This window comes from Lissotriton vulgaris, chromosome 7 (genome assembly GCF_964263255.1).
Source record: "Lissotriton vulgaris chromosome 7, aLisVul1.2, whole genome shotgun sequence".
Taxonomy (NCBI): Eukaryota; Metazoa; Chordata; class Amphibia; order Caudata; family Salamandridae; genus Lissotriton; species Lissotriton vulgaris.
The window spans coordinates 437474646-437491304 of record NC_141695.1 but is presented as its reverse complement, the minus strand read 5'-3'; the positions used below and the strand labels follow the sequence as shown (position 1 = coordinate 437491304).

The 16659-nt window shown below is 46.6% G+C and overlaps 1 protein-coding gene across 3 annotated transcripts in view; it reads left to right on the top strand.

Annotated features, from left to right (window-relative positions):
* Positions 1–16659, top strand: part of LOC147701804 (myosin-10-like) — a 633212-nt gene that overhangs the window by 264085 nt on the left and 352468 nt on the right. For all 3 annotated transcript variants that reach the window (XM_086930428.1, XM_086930427.1, XM_086930429.1), the window contains exon 2: positions 15370–15751. In XM_086930428.1, the coding sequence (XP_086786554.1) occupies positions 15404–15751 (348 nt within the window). In that variant the 5' untranslated portion in view covers positions 15370–15403. The remainder of the gene's footprint in view (positions 1–15369; positions 15752–16659) is intronic.

Below are 16659 nucleotides of genomic sequence, written 5' to 3'. Positions count from 1 at the left end.
GCCTACGCAGGTTAAGGGCCGTGTTTCTGTGCGGTATGAAGCCGGATTGATCCGGATGGATCAGGTCACAAATCAACTTCAACAACCGATTGGCCAGAACCCTGGCCAGGATTTTAGGTTCCGCGTTTAGCAGGGAAATGGGGCGGTAGGAGGTGCAGTGATCACGAGGCTTGCCATCCTTATAAATGACCACTATAGTAGCTAGGCGCTGCTCAAGTGGAAGGATTCCAGCCTCGAACGCATCAAGAAACATGTTGCGCAGATGGGCGGCCGTCTTGTCCGGACAAAGTTTGTAAAGTTCGATGGGCAAACCATTTGGGCCCATCGCCTTACCTGAACGTAAAGATCGGATAGCGAGGGCAATCTCATCCACCGTAAAGGGAGCCTCCAGAGCTAGGCCCTCTTCCTCCGAGACAGAAGGAAGAGCTATGTCACGCAGCAAGAGAATGGATCAGCCTCATCACGATCACTCACCGGGGTGTAAACCTTCCGGAAGTGATCAACAAAGCAGTCAACAATCTCACCGGGGTCAGACACACTCTCACCAGATTCGCGAACAATAACAGGCACAACACGACTCGCTCTTTCCGCCTTATCCAGCCATGCCAGGAGTTTGCTGGCCTTGTCACCCACATCATACAGCCGGCCCAATTGATTCGCTCGCATCAACTTAGCAGCATCGGTGACACAAGCCCTGTAATCCGCCTGTTTCAATTCAAGAGTGTGTAACAGCGCAGGCGTGTCGTCCCCACCCAGCTCACTTTCAAGCGCTGTGATTTCAGTTTCGAGGGCCAGAACGGCCTCCCTCTTAGCCCTCCGCTCAGCAGCAATGAGAGACAGTGCGGATCCCCGAATAACAGTTTTAAAGGCCTCCCAGAGAACCGTAGGGGAGGTCACCGAACCCACATTTTCATCAAAGTAACAGTCAATAGCCTTCACCATATCTGAGCGGAGTCGGGGGTTCCGGAAGTGCCAGGGGGGAACAGGGGGAACTCTGTTACCAAGAAGACCACCCACAGAAATCCTAATCATCAAGGGGGAATGATCCGAGATGCCCCGGGGGAGATGACGGACCTCCCGGACCAAGGATAGAGTAGAAGCCAGCATAAAGAAGTAATCTATACGAGAGAGGCTGCCATGTGCACCAGAGTGGAAGGTATACTGCATCAGGGCAGGGTGTAGCGAACGCCAAACATCCACCATACCAAAGGTCTCAGCCATCTCATAAAGCCACATCTGGGATTGCGGCAAAACTCTAGGGGGCAACCGATCACATTCGCCAGACATAACAGAGTTAAAGTCTCCGCCCATGATCAGCAGACCATCATGGAGACCAAGAAGAGTCTTGCCAAGATCAGCATAGGTGGTAGCCTGCAGCCCCGGGGGAATATACACAACCACTAATACAATTGGCTTACCCTCCCATCTCCCGGAGACAGCAGCATACCGCCCCCGATCATCCAGGATAACATCATCAATCTCAAGGACAAGGGAGGATTTCACCATTATACCCACTCCCCGGGACACGGAGGTGAAACCAGCGTGGGCGACCAGTCGATAGCCCCGACGGTCAAGAGCCTTACAGGCATTACCGATCAAGTGCGTTTCTTGAAGGAACACGACATCAGGGGCATGACGCCTCAGAAATTGTAACACAATGCCACGTTTAATTCTGTCACCCAAACCGTTGACGTTCCAAGAAGGAACCTGCATCTCACCCCCCCATCCCAGAAAAAGCGACCCGATCCAACCCCCCCCCACAACCACAGATCCAGAATACTTGCAATCAGTGACATACCATGAAAAAAGAAAAATAACAGGAAACATGAAACACAACCAAGTCCCCAGAAACCCCCCCCAACCAAGAACCCGTTACAACGCCCCCCACCCTGCACCCCTGCTGACTAAAGAGCCACCCCAAACTGCAGTGTGCCTGTCGCCCCATCTGATCTACACAAAGAACCCCCCGAGGAGGAAGGGAGAAATCACCCGCACCCGCACCACCACGGGCATAATCATAAAGCATACAATAAAATTACTCTGTAAAGTTCATAGTCTCAAGTCGGACCTCTGGGGGCCCACGTTAATCCTGGGCCGTCGCACCACCTTCCGCACCACCAGGGCCTCCGCTCTCGGTGTCATCTTTCGGCAACGAGTCCAACCAGTCACTAGCACGGTCCGGCTGATCGAAAAAATAAGCACGGTCTCTGAACTCAATCCGCAAGCGAGCTGGAAACAGCATGGCGTACTTCAGTCCCAGATCTCTCAGACGACGCTTCACTCCGAGGAACCCAGATCGTTGTCGTTGCACTTGGGGAGTGAAGTCAGGATAGATAGAGACAGAGTTATTATCGTACTTCAACGGGCCGTGTTTACGAGCGGCCTGCAGGATAGCGTCTCTGTCCCGATAGTGAAACAGCCTAGCGATGATAGGCCTCGGCGGGCCTCCTGGCTTCACCTGACCACCTGGGAAGCGATAGGCGCGCTCTACCGCAAAGAACTTGCTGAGACCTGCGGGAGCGAGTTTAGCAACAATAAGTTCCTCGACCAGTAGATTGATCGAGGCGGCACCATTGTCTTCCGGCACTCCGACCAAGCGTATGTTGTTCCGCCTGGCCCTATTATCGTAGTCTTCCATGCGTTTAAGCAAGAGGTCGTGTGAGGAACGCAGATTCCCTATCTCGGATTGCGCCTCCTGTGAGAAGGTGGCCTGATATGCAGTGCTCACTATTCTAGTGAACACTATGTATCAGTCCAGCAACCCTTATTGATGATTGGTTGTAAGTCAACCTTATAGACCAGCTATCCTAGTAGCGTGGATACGAGCAGTCTAAGGCTAAAGACTCGAGAGGGCGTGTTAAGCCAGCTGTTATACCACACATATACCCCTTGAATACCCAGTGAAAGGACACCACACAAGTGTTATGAAAATAAACAGTTATTTATTAAGAATCACAACAGCCCTGTACTCTTTATGAGGACAGGGTACTAAGCACAAACCAAAACTCTTACAAAAATACTTAAGTTAGCACAGTATATACAAATGCCCGAGGGGCACGGAAAACCATATACTCTGAAAGTGGAATGCGAAATTGCTAGCAGGTAAGTACAGTACTAATAGGCTTTGGAATCGCTAGGACTTGTCTATAGAATCGTTAGATTACTTCTAGGAGACCCAGGGGACTCGGGTGCAGTGTGTGCACTCTCACGCGAGATGCGGGACAAAGTCTATGGTAGCTAGAAATTGCAAAGTTAGTGTTCTCGGGCGAACCCGACCTGGTAGGGAGAAAACGAAAGTGGATCCTGACCCTTGGATAGTGAGGCTATGCTGGGGCACCGAAATGCCGAAGTTACCTAGCCCAGGGGCTGCAGCTGCATAGGACTCAAAAGACGTCGGGAATCCTCGTTGCCGGACCAGGAGCCTGAAAGAAAGAAGTTGCTGGCAGGCGACCAGTGAAGAAAGTTCGGTGGATCCAAGCCTGGATCGATGGAAGATGACACCTGAAAGCAGAGGGGACCAAGTTCGAGACTACTAGCCAGTAGTCAGTGGGCACCAGGAGGGCACCGGATGGTAGCCACCTCGACTAGGTGGGTGGGTGACGCTGTGCTCGAAGATCTCACGGACCAGGAGGCGTTGTCGGCGACCAGGATGGAGGAACGAGCTGTCCCACGAAGATTGAAGCTGTCGGCGTCGCTGGACCCAGGATTGGGCAACAAAGCCTTGGCAAATTCAAGCCCACGCGGTGGACCTAAAATGGCGTCTGGAGTGGACCAGGAAGGTCCGGGGTGCCTCTCTTGAAGAAGGAAGCAAGGGCCAGTCTGGAGCAACCAGACCAGCAGCAGTGATGTCGTCGGGCGTCGTGAAGAAGGCCACAAGCCAGCCGGCTAGTAGCCACACAGCGCGGTGAGCACGCAAAAGCAGAAGGGCCCCACGCAGATCGTGGAGATGCTGGGGGGCTGATCTTCGGTGCTGGAGCTGCTCAGGGTTGGGGCTTCTCGGACCCCAAAGCACTCACCAGTGGAGGACTCGGTGGGCTTGTTACAAAGAAGTCGTGCAGTCTTGGCGATCGTCGGTCCCTCGAGGTCTCGTCGCACTCACGGTTCTCAGCTTTGCTGTAGAGGTGAGTAGAGGTCAGAGGTGCCAGGGAAGCCGGGTCTCGTCGAGCTGGGTCGTCGGATTCGTGAAGAAGGACTTGCAGCAGACCGCAGTGTTCTTAGGATGGTGCCTGCGGATGCAGGGTGACTACTCCTTAGCCACAAGGGAGAATCTTGAAGAAGGAAATCTTGAAGTCCTTTCGAAGAAAGTCGTGTCTTGATTCCAAAGATGATCTAATTTGAACAGGGGGCCCGCTCCCATCTTTATACTAAAAAAGGGGGCTGACCCGGTGACTAGGTCCTGCCTATGGGTGGGACTAGGAGGGGGGTGGTTACACCCCTCTGCCATGCCGGACTTCCCCAGGCCAGGGGCTGGTGTGCCCCTGGAACTGGTTCAGACTGGCCTATGCGTAGTGAGCACCGGGGTGCCACTCAGCAGTCACCTTCCTGAAAAGCCCTGCCTACCCAGGATACACAAAACCATGTCTGGGACGGTGCTAGCACCGCCCCTGACAGGAAACCCTTTGTCCAGGCTCCCCTCGCTGGAAGGACTCCCAGCTGCAGGGGGTCAGACTCGTGTCTGTGGTGGCAGCATCCATTTTGTGGAGCTGAGGCTTCGCTTAACTTTAACCGGGGTTCACAGTTACATACATGTCGTGTCCCTCTAGAAGGGTGGAATGCTAACCCCGTCGCCAGAATTGGCGAGGGGTTAGTATTCCAATTCGTATGACACCTTACTCGACATGTTTTGATAAAGCAATACCAAAGATAGCATTTAACCGCGAGGATTATAATGCACTTAAGAGTATATGGTATGCGATATCATGGAACAGCTATTAGGACTTGATTCCGCAAGCTGCAGACAGGCTCAGCTCATGCCCGAGAACCATCTCACACGATTCCAAGCACTCTGCCTTCAGGATTGTTAAGGCCTGCCATAGGAGTGACTGATAGGAATCTGTGTGTCCATTTTTAGGGTTAGATATAGGTATACTATATCTACAGCAAAGGGTGATTACACGACTTTGCCCCAGCTGTCATGCAGCCAGTTGTGTCAAATTTAGGAGGCCAGCCAGGGGTGGCATAATACATGCTTCAGCCCCTGGTAGGCCCTGGGTACACCTATGCCCTGAGTTACAGGGTCTGATAAGGTGGCCCAGTACCAATTGGTAAATGCACCTAGGGTACATGTGGTAATTTAGAGAGAGAACAGCCAGGTTGTGGGTCTGATTGGCAGGCCCACAGCCAGAGAAAGTCGTAAACCAGTGAAACAAAAGCAAAAAAAATCTGGGTGATCATAGGATTGCAGACCCTACTCTCCTACACCTCCGCCATGTCCGTCACCAAACTCGATGCCTTTAAGTCCAGTGCCTTCACCCTCTCGTTCGTCTTGGCCAGGTCGGCTCGAATAAGAGTAACATCCACCGCCACCGTGTCTATCTTGGACACGATGGCTTCGTATTGCTGACTCATATCGGCCTTGAGTCCAGAAATGGTGGCCAAAAGGTCCTGAAGGGACACTTCAGAGGAAGACGACATGTCGGTCTTCGGGTCTTCCAAGCCAACACTGGTAGCACAGGGGGAGCCTCTCGGCTGGGTGTAGCGCTCGATCATATTGGACTGGATCGACCCCCCGCGGGTAACGGTCTTCCTGCGTTTCTCAGCCTCAGGTTTTGTCGCCATGTTGCATTCAGCTTCGGCCGGAGACACCCAAGTGTAGCGGGACGCTGACAAGTCCCAAAACTCAAAAGTCTAGTTTTACGAGAGAATGCCACGGGCCTCCTTGCCAGCACAAAGAAGGAAAGCTTTCGCTGTGAGAGTGGCAGGCCAAGACAAAGTAGGAGGTACCAAGGAGTCAGAGACGAGAGGGCCGGAAACCGAAAGTGAAAGTGGCACACCACCGGTGGGCCAAATGCCAGGCAGCTGTTGTTGTTGCATTACAGCTCGGCCATACTAGGCAGTTGAGACCCCGGTTGCGTCGGGGGTTAGGCCAGAAAGTTGGAGACGATAGAAAAATGGTCCCCGAGGTCCGATTTCGACCAAAAAAGGATCGACAGCATCAGTGAGAGTAGCACTCCAAAAGCCCGTCGAAGTGACCAGGATATCTTCAGGATAGATAAAGAAGGGCGGCGCGGGTCTCAGGAGCTCTCTGCTCACGCGACCATCTTGGATGCCCGCGTAGCTCCTCCTAGTGTGCAGCTTTTTAACTGAATTTGAAAGCTGTAATATGACAATTACGCCATTGTGCGCAACAGTAGGTGTCTGTTATGCATGTTGTATCCAGTTTCCCAGATCCTGATGCTTGATGAGGATTTAAGGTATCTCATACCCCATTGTTGTCAATGCTTAATACTTCACATTTTGGCATAAAGGTATGTAAATTCTAAGAATAATATTTAGTGCGCTCTTTTTAGGTAGTCATGAAAAACATAAGTCTATATATAGGTAGTATGTTTTAAGTTTGGAATTTCAGATTTACCTAAGTGGGCAGGTCAAGTGTTTGCCATCTATTAACTCTTTGTGTGCACCAGCTTGATCCGTTTTTCGGCAATTGGCCCTCTTAATAGGATTTAACTGTTGGTAAACAAGCCATGCTAATATCGTTGCATGTGTTTATTATTTAAGACTTAGGAACAAGATGAATATATTACAGTTTTTGAGTTATATTTGCATGCGTGGTATGCCTTGCATGCATTAGGTAAATACGAGCCTATATATCATCATGGTCTTGGCAGGTGCAGGCTTCGACCAACTTCTCAATTATGAGCTGAAGAAGCAGACTGCTTATGGCCCATGCATCTCCCTCAGCTGACCTAGAGATAATGCATATTGCCCATGTAACAGTGCCAGAGGCTGTCAAGCAGTTTTGATTTATTGTTGTTGTGGGTTCTGGCACCTTTCGCTACAAGTGTGCACTCACAAGAAATCCACGCGTATTTTTGAAGGTTTTATTTGTAATGCTATCAAAACACATGATTAAAGGCATTAGCTACTGCAAATGAATAACAACCAATATACCCCGAAGCTTTAAAGAGCAACTAAGCAAAAATACCATTTTGGGGCCACCCTACAGTTAGAGCAAAATGATGGGGATTGTCATTAGGTTTTTTTCTATAATGGGGGGCTTGGAAGTGTCCAACAGGAAGAAAATGAGAAGAAAAAGTAATATTGAGGACAGTGATGCTCCTGCTTCCTGTGTTTTATCATGTCAATAGACTGTTTCCCATAACACAAAAGTTTATTGCAATAAATGTATAGAATTTTAACTTGAGCAAAATCAGAATGAATTTGTGTGTGTGGACTGTTTGCTGAAAATGCTGGTGCAGCAGTTGATATGCTTGGTGTAGTAGCAGGTGGGTTGTCCTTCAACCTCTATGTTGCAGCTCGAGCAAAGTTGTTGGGGCGTAAGTTTTTTACGTGTCGCTCCATATTTGCTGTGTTAACTCCTTCCACGCTCATGACGAGCCCAGCTCGTCATGCAGTAGCCTGCTGCTACACTCATGACGAGCTGAGCTCGTCATGAACTAATGGAAATGGGCCAAAGTCAGCGCAGCAGGGGAATTCCCATAGCATTGAAGGTGTTAAAGGAGTATTTTAGAGACGGATCTCCCCTTGAAAGAGTTTGGAAAATTTTACAGGTTACTTTTGGAGCATTAACCTTTTTTTGCCCTTCTGGAAAAGTAAAAAACTGCCATATTAGATCTTCTTTCTTCTTTGGAGTTTCTTTAGGAATTAAATATTCTTCTGAAGAATGGCTGGAAGATGAGTCCATTGCTGTTAATATGGTAAACTTTGTTCTATTTGACAAGATTCTCAGAAGAGATGTTTCTTTTTAGAAAGTCAAAGTAGAATTTTAAAATGGGACGGAAGTTTCAACAGTTGCAATAGGAAGTGTTATGAACCAATGAAATTCCTTCTTTTAAAGTCACATGGATTTGCGTACGGTTATGCTGTTGTTACGGTGTTCTTAGGATGCGAGTACTCATTACTTTTCACCGCGATTGGTGTAATTGCTTTTAAAAGTAATGTAGGAATATTGGAACTTTAAAAAATATTTTTTCATAATTATCCTAGGTAATGTGTTCTGTTAGTATGTTCAATAAATACATAAATATATGTTTTTAAACAATTAAAAACATTCGCGTCTTTGCGTACGGGGCGCCATACATGACATCACACGGAAGCTTTCATGCGATGTGTAACGTGAAAGCGTATTCGTAGTGTATGCTGAGAATGATTAGCAGTACATACTATGGTGCAATCACTCTCTCACTGTCAAATCCGAGCACAGGGCGCGCTATGAGAATGGTTAGAAGTGGTCACTCATTGGAAATCCGATTCAGCTGTGTGGCTTATCCACGGTATCATAATGTTACTTCTTAGCCTGTTTAAGTTTGAGGTTTGCATGTAATACTATGCTATAGGCAGATATTGATGTTTAGGCAACGCTTATCTCCATGAAGCTTGGTTATTATCATTTACATATAGGTGTCTGAGGGAGGGAAAAGAAGTCTATGTGAATGGCGAGGATTGCACAATAGCACCACATCACTCCTTAATTTGTAGACACATACAATTGCATGGCTCTTGTAATCAAGATGCGCCTAATTTGGTGTGAGTTTTGAAAGGCACTGCGACACCTGCTATCATACCATGGTTCAGTTTACTGGAAACGTGAGTAATTTAATTTGAAATAATGCAGATTGTTGTGCAATGTTACCAGGCATCGGTTACATGATTACGGTAACTGAGCGTGTGGTTTGCTAAAAAAAAGTTGTGTTACTCCTCTGCATGGGAAGCTGGATGTTTCCATCTGGCAGTCAATTCCGACCTTGAAAGAAGAGTCAACCAAGTGAGCCGTATAAGAGCGCTATTGTCTCAAAAAGAGGTCGCTCTTACATCTGCTAGAGAAACATTTGTCCTTCATGGAGTAAACACCCGCACGGAAGTGTATGATTTATTAAATACAGACGCGCCTTTGTATTTTGGGGGGTTAATTCAGAGTATCTTTAATGTGTCCTTGACTACGGGGATACCTTACTTTTTAAAGTTAGAAGCAGTGGTCTTGTGCCTTCTTTTAAAACTATATTTGGTGTCTTTTCGGCATTTTTTCATTCGATTTTTTCCAGCATCTTTGGTGGATTCCCCTTAATAGTCGGATTAATTTCCGGTGTGCTTCTATTCATTTGTTTACCTAAATATGGATGCACATCCTCCAGCACACGACAATATTTCTCGGCTGTTGCTGCTCTGCAACCGAATGCTTAGTTATTACGGAGCGCTGCCTCTGGCTATATTGAGTGCAGCTTATGGATTATTGTTTCGATTTTCCTTTTTCACATGCGTTCAACCTGTCTTACATTGCCTGAGCTGCGATTTCGACTGGGCCCTGGATTTGTGCCTCTGCAGTACGGTGTCTCCCAACGCAGATTATGACAAGCTGATGAGCCCCTTAGGGGTTCATGATTTACTCCGTTCTGGCGGCGGGAATATGGCCTTAGCAGCGAATAATGGGACGTTAAAATGTTTTTGCAGTGGCGCATGACTTCTTGGCACGCAGTTACATTGAAGATGACCCGAGTTTTTCTCCGATGGTGATAGAGCTCCGGTCGTTGAAGAACATGTATGTTCATTCTCACTATTGAATTGGATGGCTGAAATGTTTTCAGATGAGAACAATGACTTCCTCTTGGAGGCTGTTGCTACATACTGTGCTTATACGCTGTTGGATTAAGACTCTGATTTTTCTACCTATTCTTTATTAATTAGTTACTGTTTTCTATCAAACAGCGAATAATTTTTTATGCAAATTTGACCTTGACTCTGCTTTTCAGGCTTGGACTCTGCGTTCCTAGTTCGCCCACGTTTATATCACGTGGTTCTATAGAGGGAGGGTGTCGTGGGCTGAGCCTTGCACTCACACTTTGTTAAGTTAGCATGGGTTCATTAGAAGCTTAAACGCCATTTTTGCTTTCCTGCTCTGCTTTGCAACAACACGCAATTTTGATATTGTTTGAGAAGGCTGAGTATTTTGTTTCACATGAGAATAATTTGTTATGCTACATTTCTAAACTGCCTCGCTAGTTTAGTCTGTATAGTGGGAGCATGGAACATCAAGGTTATCTTTGATACTGTGTCTGTTATTCGGAGTGATCCTCGCACGTTCGACCTATAACACATATGCAGGTATTGCCACGTCTGATACTGACGCGTTTAATAATGATTTGTAGAGGCATAATAAGACACAGTTGGAGAACATTGGTATCCTGACAGTTTGTGCAGAACTCAATGTGATCCACTACTGCTGAGTACCAGAGGTATGGGACCGTCCATGTAATCCTATGAGACCTTCTGTAGTTATAAACTAACCTGGTAGGTAGGGAGGGTGAACTGTAGGTATATTTTAAACCTGTTTCCCGTTAGCAATATAAGATGCTTTCTCACTTTGTATTTTATGGAATAGTAACAATGCTGACAACCTTGTTTCTGAGCATGAGATTACGGCGTTAGAAATAAACATTTCAAACTTGCACGTGTCTTTATTTACTCCTTGTTTTGGACTGGTGTAAGACTATAACGAAAGAGTGCTCTTTTTATCTACCTTACTTGAGGTAATCTAAGTCGCATGTTCTGGGTTGACTAGTCATTGGTGTTTTTGCTATAGGACGAAGGACCAAAGAGTCACTGATTGCTAGTCTGGTAGGGAGTTTGGGTACTAAGGTGGGTTTTGGTACACCGTAATTCATTGAGGTCCTAAGTCTTTATGCACAGTTTTGTGTAGGAGCAGAATTACTGCAACAGTAGTTACAACAAAAAGGCTCGATAAAGGGCCTTGAGTTTGAATCAGAATATGAAGATCTGGGTTTAATCCATCACCGTTCTTTAGCCCACTCTGCCACCCCAGTTCGTCCATCACCACCCCCTTTTGTACCACTTTTGGCCGCCATAATTGTGGCAGGGTATGCTCAGACGTGAGTCCCTTGCTCACTTTGCCACTGGATACAAGCAAGCCGGGCTGAAGATGGCTGGAATGCCAGAAACCGGTCCTCGGAAGCTTGTTTCCGGTCCAGGGAAGACATGACTTGGCAGTTCGGGCTGGACTGTTCCCATGGGGCAGAGGGTCAGACTGATTTGAATATAGCCATGTCTGAACTGGGGTGGCAGAGTGGGCTAAAGAACGGTGATGGTTTAAACCCAGATCTTTTGACTGGGTGTGAGTGTTTGATTGATTCAGATGCTCCGTCTATCACCACCCCCTTTTGTACCACTTTTGGCCGCCATAAGTGTGGCAGGGTATACTCAGACGTGAGTCCCTTGCTCACTTTGCCACTGGATACAAGCACGCCGGGCTGAAGATGGCTGGAATGCCAGAAACCGGTCCTCGGAAGCTTGTTTCCAGTCCAGGGAAGACATGGCTTGGCAGTTCGGGCTGGACTGTTCCCATGGGGCACAGGGTCAGACTGATTTGCATATAGCCATGTCTGAACTGGGGTGGCAGAGTGGGCTAAAGAATGGTGATGGATTAAACCCAGATCTTTTGACTGGGTGTGAGTGTTTGATTAATTTAGATGCTCTGTCCATCACCACCCCCTTTTGTACCACTTTTGGCCGCCATAAGTGTGGCAGGGTATGCTCAGACGTGAGTCCCTTGCTCACTTTGCCACTGGATACAAGCAAGCCGGGCTGAAGATGGCTGGAATGCCAGAGACCGGTCCTCGGAAGCTTGTTTCCGGTCCAGGGAAGACATGGCTTGGCAGTTCGGGCTGGACTGTTCCCATGGGGCACAGGGTCAGACTGATTTGCATATAGCCATGTCAGAACTGGGGTGGCAGAGTGGGCTAAAGAACGGTGATGGATTAAACCCAGATCTTATGACTGGGTGTGAGTGTTTGATTGATTCAGATGCTCCGTCCATCACCACCCCCTTTTGTACCACATTCATGGGGGACAGGTCAGTAGATGTGAAGATTGACAGGTAGGGGAGTTGAAAAAGAAACAATTTCCTCACTAAGTTTAAACAACTATATACCGATTGACTATGAAGAATGATGATCGTAGTGGAATATTAAATGTGTGCTGATATCTGGTGGTGGCCGCCTCTGTGCGTCAGACAGTATACTCTACTGTTGCACTTTTGACAAACTTACTGCTGTGGTGTTTGCTGGCATGGCTGGAGCAGCCTCTTGAGACACATTTATTGCACTTATTACTGCACAAGAGATTGTTGGGACAATTTTTGATCTTGTAGATATTGGGTTCCTGGAGCCAGATAGTTTTAATACAGAGTCCTGTTTTTCGCCCAGTTTCGTTCTTTATTTGCTGTTAATGTATGGAAACTTACGAGGAGGAGGGTTTCTTACATCTTTGTGTCGAAAGCATCACCCTATTGTGGACGGCGGTGAAAATACTATAGTAATCGCTCATTGTCCAATCTATTGCCACTTATTAATTTTCAGAATAAAACATTGGTAACATTGGCCAGTTCTGTGGTGATTATTATATTGCTTCTCTTGCCTCTGTTAGTTCTGCCAGACATGGTAGGTTCCTTGCTAAATTGATCTGCATCATACATGCCCTGTAAGATTTTCCATTCTTCACCAGACTGGATCATGCCTAGAAAATATGATGACAACGCTTGATGCTGGACAGATCTTAGATAAATTAGAATGTACCTTTTACTAGAGGTCTTGCATAGAGTTGGTCTGGACAAACACATGACGTTATAAGTTGGAGTAAGTCAGAATTATTCTGACTGACAAATACATGTATGCGAGTGTTTTGTGTGAATGTGTGTCGAACTATGTTGTCTTGACCAATAAGTGCGGGGATACTTGATGGATGGCTCAGTTGTCTAATTCCGCAAACTGTATCATCTGTTTTGTGAGTTGATGGATAGCTCTGGAATCTAATACCTAAATTTATACTATATATTTAAACTGGCTGTAAGGCATTGCAGTTTCACCATAGAAATTGACATTTTTAAATATGCGTATCCTAGAACTTAGTTTTCCTAAGATAGTGTGTAAAAAATCTGTGCTACCCACTGCTTCCCTCTTGTGTGAAATAAACATTAGATATCTGCAAAATAAGTATAGATTTAAAGATTATGCGAGGGTGAACACAAGACCCAGAGACCTGCGACTTTGATCTTCATGAAGTGAGTGGTGGCTGTCCCTGTTAATGGGTGTCTTGTATATCTGGGATATGCTAGTCCATTTCTTTGTGTCCATTGCCATGTTTGAAATTGCGTTCAGTCCCAGTCATTGTGTTGGATCACTGGCACAATTGCTTCCTTCACTCCTGCATTGGGGAAGGGAGCGAGAAGTAATATATCTGGACTGTTCCTATTGGAGCAGGGTCAAGGCATATTTGCATATGGATGGGTCTAATCTGAGATTGCATGATGGGCAAAAAAAGATGGGTTTGAATGTTATCATGAGGGATTGTCAGTGGTCAGCCTATATGCAAGAATTTCTTCCATCACTTTTTGTGTAATTTCTGTTATGCGCCAAGTGGTCAAGGAAGTGCCCAGCCGCGGGTGCCGTGCTCACTCTGACCCTAGCACCAAGCTGCGTCTGACTGAAGAGGCCCAATAGGCCGAAACTGGTCTGCAGTTGCTTGTGTTCCAGTTCAGCGAGAACCTGTGGCATGGTGGGCCAAAAAAGAATGAGTTTAAATGCTACCTTATTTACTGGAGGTTAGACTATTTGCAAGCATTCCAACCATCACCTTTTGTGTGTTTGAGTTCACATGTACAAACCAGGAGGTCATAAAAACAGTGAAAAGAAAAAAAAATAAACCACCTCACATATAAGCACAGCTCAGATATTCAATATGGTTTACTGTTAGGGGGATCATGATAGTACTAACCAGCAAGCGCCGTCACATAATAACCCCAAACAAGGCTAATTGAACGAAGTAACTTACACGTATATAGCACAGTTCAGATATGCCAACTAATTGGTAATCACAAACTACAGTTCTTTTATGCAGATAGCAGTATCAACCTTGGGTTATCTCTAACGTTCGGTCAAACGGTGGATTTTTGGGCAAAGATTCAGACATTCAGTTGGTAAAGCCCTCAAGCTTCATTGGAATGCCATAATTCATGCCCTAGACACTATGCACTGAGGTTCCTAGTAATGGCAGAGGGGGCGCTGAACAAATGCCAAAAAGATAACATTGATCATGCTGCCACCAATCCGCTTCCCATGGTGCCGGGTGGTTTCCTCTTCGGGGAGGTGGACCTTGCAGTGCAGTAGGGTTAAGTAATGGAGGTAATCCTAGCACAAAGTTCCCGTCACATGTCAAGAGACCTTGCTTGGTTGAGTGTTAGGGACCCCACCTTTATCTTTATTTGATTTCATAAACTGGGCCTCCCTTCAGGACCTCTCCACGCACATCATGACTAGAAAAAGGCAGGCGTTTTGGGTCGCAGATCCTTACTCATACCTCATCATTCTTTATTAGGAGAAAGGGGCATCCGTGCGGGAGTCTAACTGGATGCCTGCTCTTCCAGGGGAAGCAGGGGTGTGTCAAGTACTGAGGAGGAGCCTGAGGGGCAGGGTGAATAGTAGGAACTGCTTAAATGTACCATCCTCCTCCTGCTCACACTCCTGGTATCCACTGAGCCCTGTTGTCCTCTTCAAACGTAGTCTGACCATTGTACCACCCTTGCTCTGAGGAGCATTTGAAGTTTGTACCCTCCCCATACCTGTGGTTAAGCGAGTTTTTGTTACGTGCGTGGCTCCCATTATGTGGAACATCCAACTAGTGTAAAAATCAGCAGCCTGTTTGCTCAGATGTATTTCTTGCTCTTGACCGAATGCTGCACTGATTAGAAGTGACCTTGATTTTCAATCTACCTTGCCTCTGATGGGCCTAAAGTTTCACAAAGTTCTCTGTAGTGTTATCTTCTGACTTGGGTATTCTTAGAGAAGTAAACTAAAGTCTTAGTAACTCAAACTACAATCTTCATAGAACTAAGTTACTACCCCGTGAGTCGAGTCTGCAGCTCTGGTGCGTGGAACTAGATGCACAATGAATCACTTTATCCGTCTTCCTGTTGCATGATCCATTTTGTTGAAATATCTTCCCTTTGTAATTCATTCTGTTAGACTGAAACTGTACTTATTTTGCAGTATATCGTTTGTATTATCTACATTAAAGGTTATGACTCTTTGGGGTAGTTTTGTTTTCACCTAAAATAAATGATGATATTCTTTCTGTTCACACTCTTACTTTTGTTAATGCCTGCTTTTCTCTGCTTTGCAGGTATCCAATTGGTGGTAGTGTTCCCTCACCCAGGATGACGTCCCGCACTGCACATCGGGATGATGCAGAGCGATACCTCTTTGTGGACCGTGACTTTATGGGCAACCAGGCCACGCAGGCTGACTGGACAGCCAAGCGGCAGGTTTGGGTGCCCTCAGAGAAGCATGGTTTTGAGGCCGCCAGCCTGAAGGAGGAGCGTGGTGATGAAGTGGTGGTGGAGCTGGCCGAGAATGGCAAGCGGGTCACGGTGGCCAAAGATGACATTCAGAAGATGAACCCACCCAAGTTCACCAAGGTTGAGGACATGGCGGAGCTGACCTGCCTTAACGAGGCCTCCGTGCTGCACAACTTGAAGGACCGCTACTACTCTGGGCTCATATACGTGAGTGCAGATCACTTGTTCTAAAAAAAAAAAAAATCAAAGTATGATGCAAGTTATGCATTTATGAGTTCAAAGCGGTATGTTACAACTGTCTCTCAGCATACATCATAGATTACAGTCTAGATCCAAAGGCTATTTCTAACCAGTGTCTATTTATCAGTGTGGAAGTTAGTCAACCATAGGCATGAACAATCTTCTTACTGCTGCCTTAGAAGTATACAAGGCAGAGCACACATTAGCCGAGGGACTGACACTTCGGTGCTGCAACAAGTGGAAAGCTGAACAACTATCCACTGTATCTAGCAAGGAACAGAAGACAGTCCCCTTGATCGCCTCTCCCCTCTTCTGCTTTACTTCTCTCCAGGGTTCTCCCCAAGCTGAATGCACAAGTCAAATGTGTGCGTATGAAGTTCTGTCCGGGAAATAATGCTTTTAGCTGCAATTGTATGATGCAAAGCTCAGATTCCATGTAAGATCTCGGGCAGTGCATGTTCATCACTAACAAACTGCATGAGTTCAGCTTGAGTCTATTCTGGTGTTTATTCCACGATGAAGATCAGTAGAGGTGTGGGGGATGCTTCACCACAGAAAGTCAAGGGAATTTCACTGACAACCATAAACAGCAATATGTGCTTGTGATTGGATTGCTGATCATGTTTGAGAGTTATATTTTTTTATTTTTTTGCTTGACAAAGACATGGTTACGGTGTCATTGCTTTTTACTTATGATCTAAACTGTGCCATCGGCTTTATGACCTCGAACTCCGCTTTTTGCGTGTCGTCTATGAAGTAAATCCTCAGGTGGCTCCAGGTGAAAATGTTGATTAGCACAGATGCTGCCATTGTTTTGCTGCTGGGGTTTTGGTGGAGGGACAAGGGAAGTGTCAGATGTCCAGCACTGGTCCCGA